At 33.7% G+C, this 5,698-nt stretch overlaps 1 protein-coding gene across 6 annotated transcripts in view; it reads right to left on the bottom strand.

Moving 5' to 3' along the window:
- LOC107692484 (Friend leukemia integration 1 transcription factor-like) overlaps positions 1-5,698 on the bottom strand; it is a 30,988-nt gene that overhangs the window by 10,008 nt on the left and 15,282 nt on the right. For all 6 annotated transcript variants that reach the window (XM_016491554.1, XM_016491553.1, XM_016491552.1 and 3 more), the window contains one exon: positions 1,339-1,407. In XM_016491554.1, the coding sequence (XP_016347040.1) occupies positions 1,339-1,407 (69 nt within the window). The remainder of the gene's footprint in view (positions 1-1,338; positions 1,408-5,698) is intronic.

Raw genomic sequence — 5,698 nt, forward strand, 5'->3', positions numbered from 1 at the left:
GAGACGGCAGTCTGTCAGAAATCTCGCCACAGAAAAAAACTGCATGTCATGTGACTTAACCAAAGCACATCATTGGCTAAACTAAGGTCTTCTCTTTCCAACAAAAAAAACGAGAATGCTGAATTAAAGAGACAGTGGCAAGGAAATGAACACAAAGAGTATGTTGCCATATGGCTACACCATGCGGTAGAGGGTTAATGAAAAGTCTGTAACATAGTTTGGTAAAACAGCTATTTTCAGATCAAGCCGTTTTTGTAGTATTTTCCTTTAAATGTTAATGAGCTCTCCTGACCCCGCCCCTCTCTTCCGAGCTGCTCTCAGAGAGACTGTTTCCTTTAGTCGCATTCATCATGAAACTTGCTAATTAGCACATTATTAGGAAAGGCGATTTGCAAAGATTCATTACAAAACATTATTGGGAGGGGCCTGTCAGTGTGACGTCACACAGACAGGCATCTGAGATCAGCTCGATTTGAGAAAGGGGAAAACATTTAAGGAGATTACAAAAAAAAAACACTGGGTGGATTTTTATCATTATAGGGTGGTTGTGTACACACTGCCAACACACATTTGAGTTCAATCAACTTGTAAAAGTGCATGTAGCATCCTATGACCCCTTTAAAACTTAAACATTTCTTCTTGATTTGACTTAAAACAAAGTGCAAAACTTTCTACTAACACAAGCAACAATTCATTTTGGGGCTGATATTGATGTTATGGTAGACTAAAAATGTCAGTGTACTGTACTTGTGATGCAAAACACCTTTTCAATGCTATAAAATCGGCCTAGGTAACGTCCGCACGTTCAATAACGCCTCTAAATCACTGTTATTATGGCACACGTGTCTTCCATTAACATCTCAGTTCAGTTCTGCTGTATTGTTCCCAGAGACACCTGTCTCTCTGCTCTTTCTCTGTGTGTGTCCCTGTCTCTCTCTTTCCTGCACGTGGCTTTTGTCTTGCTAATTGTCTCTCTGCTCTGAGAGCCTCTGCTGTCCATGCTCAGGTGGAGATTGAATGGTTGATGCTTTTTATTTGTGGCACACAAAGACAGCACCTGCTGGGCGCTTCGCCTCAGCCCCGAGCCCTGCTCTGATACAAACTAGAAAAAGATGGAGAGAAGGGACAGGGGCCAACTAAACACTGCCTAATGCCATTATTTTGATGAAATGATAAGACTCACTTCCTCATGTCATATCCATATGCATTGTTCATCTAATGTGCCTTTTGTGCCTCAGAATTAGTAATCCACGTATGGGACCATAAGGATTTCAAGTGAAATTGTACTAATGCAATTGTATTTGCAGAACAAATGAAAATATTGTTGGTTTGTCATACCGTCTTTGGCAGCCAAGCGAGGAGACTGGTCGGTATGAGATGGTGTGTTGTATGATATTGATGAGCTGCCTGCAACACATACAAAAAAATAAATGATATTATAATAATAAAGATTTAATAAATTTAGTGAGGTTAAAAAATCAGTCAGTAAAAAAAACATAACAGTAAAAATACACTTATATTCAATATACATTTTTACACAAGACTTCAAATTTAGCTTTATATAAATGTAAATACAATAATATATTATATATTATAATAATATAAACAAATGTATATTCTATTCTTGAAAATTAAGTTAATTAGTATTAATTATTAAAAATTAAGAAAATTACGAAAATTATTAAATGCAGTGAAGCTAAAAATCAGCAAACAGAACAAAAATAAATACACTTAAATTGAATACACGTTCTCTTGCAAGACTTACAGTTCAGCTGTATACAATTGAACTTGTTAAAATGTTAAATATATCTTTAATTATAATATATAACATGTATTATATAATGTTAATATATAATAATATAAAAAAAAATAATTCTTAAATATGAAATTATTATTAAATTTTGAAATGTAAATTACATGAATGTATTACAGAAATTACACATATTGTGTATTATTATTATTATTGTTAATAATAATAATAACAACTTTCATTCAATTCTATGTATTCTATGCTGTTGCATAAATAGCATAATTTTAGCATTTGAAACACATTTTTGGCCATTTAATTTTAGATTAGATCTTTTTTTATTAAAATCAGTGGGGTTTTTAAATTTAGTTTATAGCCATGTAATAACTATGTAATTACATTGCAACAAGTCAACAGTGCATATTCCATAACAAGGCCCTTCATCAAGCAATAACCATTTATCACTGATTCTCAACATTCATTTATTTTCACACAAGCTGTTCAGTTTTATCATTACAATCCAAACACAATCTACACTTTGCACAGAGAGAGGCATTCATGTGCAGTCAGAGAGTGTTTCCAGTGAGCCGTCCCTGAAGCGCTCTCTTAATTTTAGCTGCTTTAACTCATAAATCAGAGCAAAGGAAAATTGCACTGGCAAAACATGAGTCTTCCTATATGGATGGAGAGCTGATGGTTATAGCGGTGTGATTCTCTGTTTTTCTGAATGAGGACAGGGAAGGGATGACATTTGGCATTTATTTGTTCTTTGATCATCTCAGAGAAGATAGCAGGGTGTTTTAATAAATGTGTGAGTGTGTTTAAGTATGTTTTATGGGGGAGGAGAGAGCATCGAACACATATTTTAACCTCCAGGCCCCTAAACCCCCCCAAAGTGATGCCTTTGGGGCCACAGAACAGGGCCGTCTTTGTGTGGGGTGCGATCCCTACACAGCAATCAAAGACTGCTGTTCCCATACAAAAATAACCCACACACATCCATGTGGAAGAGAGAGAGAAACGTGTATAGAAAAACCAGCATGAAAAAACAAGGGCTGAAGTGAAGGAAAGTTCTGTACATCCTTGTTAAGCAGCAGCTGAGGTTTATGAGTGCAGTTGTACATGTGCTAATGCTTTTGTGATCCATGTTGCTCCCCTGATGGATTTGCATTTGAATCTATTTATACTGAAAAAAGGAAGTGTGAAATTTTGAAGCAGAAAAACTGAAATACTATTTTCTTGCAAAATGTACACTGATAATATTGTTTGAACAACTTCAAAAAATGTACTAATTAAAAGAATAAAAAATCTGTCTCAAAATTTTCAAACAAGTCAAATCACAAATTTTACTGAATCTATACGTAAAACAATTGTAGAAACTATTTTCAGTCTATCTAATTTACAGTATCTATCTATCTATCTATCTATCTATCTATCTATCTATCTATCTATCTATCTATCTATCTATCTATTTATCTATCTATTTTCCATTTATTTTCAAGGTTCTTTCTTTCTTGCTTGCTTTCTTTTTCAACTTTTAAACAGTTACATTTTTCATTTCTAGTAAAAAATACAGTCCTATGAATTTCTTTGAAAAGTCATTTTACTTGTAGTTCTTTACATTCAAATTCAAATTGCAATTCTGCATCCTGCTTGCTACCTCAATTCAAATTTGAATAACATTTAGGAATTTCATTCAAAAGCATTCTTCATTTAGTTCTTTATTCAGGTTTTTTTTCCCCATTATTTTACAATGTTCTTTAAAAATTCTATCTTTCTTTTGCAAGAAAATTTTAGCAAGTCATTTGTGTTGTTTGTAAACTTTCAACACTTTCAAACAAGAAAAATTACATTTGTGTTTGCTACCTCAATTCAAATTTAAGTCAAAAGCATTCTTAATTCATTTTTCACAATTTTTTTCCAACTATTTTTAGGAATTATGAATATCATGAGGTTTTCATGCCATTAAAAACAGAATAATTAAAAAATGCTAAACTACAAGTTACATTTTTTCATGTCTTTATTACAAGCACCAGACAGTTATGCTTTTTTTATTTGAAGCCCCAAAAATAAATGTAATTGAATTCAGAAACTAAAAACACGTTCATCACAGAAGACCTGCAAGTGATTCAAGATGACGTCCCATTACTATCTGTATATATTTGAGTATATATACATACAGTGACTCTGTGAGAGTAAGCGCTTATTTCTGTGCATATCCAATCTTACTCCTAGAACCTTTCTAACAAACACACACACACACACACACACACACACACACCTTTCCAGTCTGTACAGTGTGTGTATGTTGAGATAAAGGCAGCAGTTCAGCTCCGCTCCCCTCCTGCAATGAAATTCCAACAAATTCTCAAATTGCAGCCAAATTGAAAGCACATTGGCGAGTGAGCGGCAATCACTAATAAAATCTGAATAACTGACCAACAGCAAAGTCAAAACAAAACCTCCTCCAGCACCATTGAGCTCCAGCAGCAGTACCTATTCACCAGCTCTGCATCTTCGGCTCGTTCTGATGTGTGTGTGTGTGTGTGTGTGTGTGTGTATTTGTGTACTGTATGAGTCAGCGTTTGCTTGCAGTTTGGCCAGAGGCGGGACTCGACCCTGCCCTGCTCCACTGTGTATAAGCAACGACACGGAGGAATGTTAATCAGACTCTATGTAAACACCACAGCATGTACACAGATGCGTATGAAATGATTACGCTGCCGACTGTCACACTGGCAAACAGTGAGCCGATGGATGCGTGTGTGTGTATGTGTGTGTGTGTGTGTGTGTGTGTGTGTGCGAGTGTGTTTGCGGATCCTGGCCCAGTGTGTGAGCAGAACCAGAGGGCTTTATTGTGATTGTGTTTGTTTGTGTTGCGAGAGGAAAGAGATCATCTTTGGTTTCAAACTCTGAGCCCCGGGGCTCTAAAGAACTCACTCTAGAAAACATATGGACCTACATACATGTACACACATGTAAACTACATGAAACATTGTCCTCTTAAAGAGACAGTTCACCTAAAGTAATGTACATTCTGTTATTTACTCACCCTCATGTTGTGGTTTATATTTTCAGAATGTTTCAACTTTTTGCTCATAAATAAGATCGTACTTTTAACAGTAAAAACCTGTTAATTGGCTAACGGTGAGTTCCCTAACTCTAAAAACAGCAATATATCTAATGGGTCATTTCATGTCATTTCACAGTAAAATACATTTAAATTGTCAGCTTTTTGGAAGTGAAAAAGAACAATTCACCTTATAATTTACAGTGAAAAAGATGTAACTTGAAATTTACAGAATTGCCTGTTTGATAGCTCACATTTGATTTTTATTTTGTATTTTTTTAAGTTACATACATTGGGTTTTTGCTACATCTTTAACGTTGATTTATTTCTTTACCACCTGTGTTCTTAGGGTGGTTGTCAGTATAAAAGAACATCATTATTTCCATTAATTATTTGGTGTATTATTATTATTATTATTATGATTAATTTATGATTATTATTATTAATAATAATAATTTTATTTTTGTTATTATAAATTTCAATCTGTAGACTTATAAAGGTTCCAAAAGGGGGTCATTTCTGGTTCCCAAAATTCTTTTTAGTGATCAGTTCTTTGGAGAATCTTGCAGAACCACCTTTTTTGTGTGTGAAGAACAGTTTAATAATATAGAGAAAAAAGAAAAAATAAGAATAAGAATAAGAAGCTTTTAGTGGAATGGAAAGGTTCATTGGAGGTTAAAATTTCTTCTTGCAACCAACATGGTGATAAATAACCTTTATTTTGAAGACTGTGAAACTTTGAACTGCTGCATCCATGTTTTTTAATAGTTTTTTTTATGTAGATTTCACAGACTTTTATTTTATTTTATTTAATTTAATTTAATTTAATTTAATTTAATTTGATTTTATTTAATTTAATTTTATTTTATTTAATTTAATTT

Source organism: Sinocyclocheilus anshuiensis, unplaced genomic scaffold, assembly GCF_001515605.1.
Source record: "Sinocyclocheilus anshuiensis isolate Anshui unplaced genomic scaffold, SAMN03320099.WGS_v1.1 scaffold1082, whole genome shotgun sequence".
NCBI classification, from domain to species: domain Eukaryota; kingdom Metazoa; phylum Chordata; class Actinopteri; order Cypriniformes; family Cyprinidae; genus Sinocyclocheilus; species Sinocyclocheilus anshuiensis.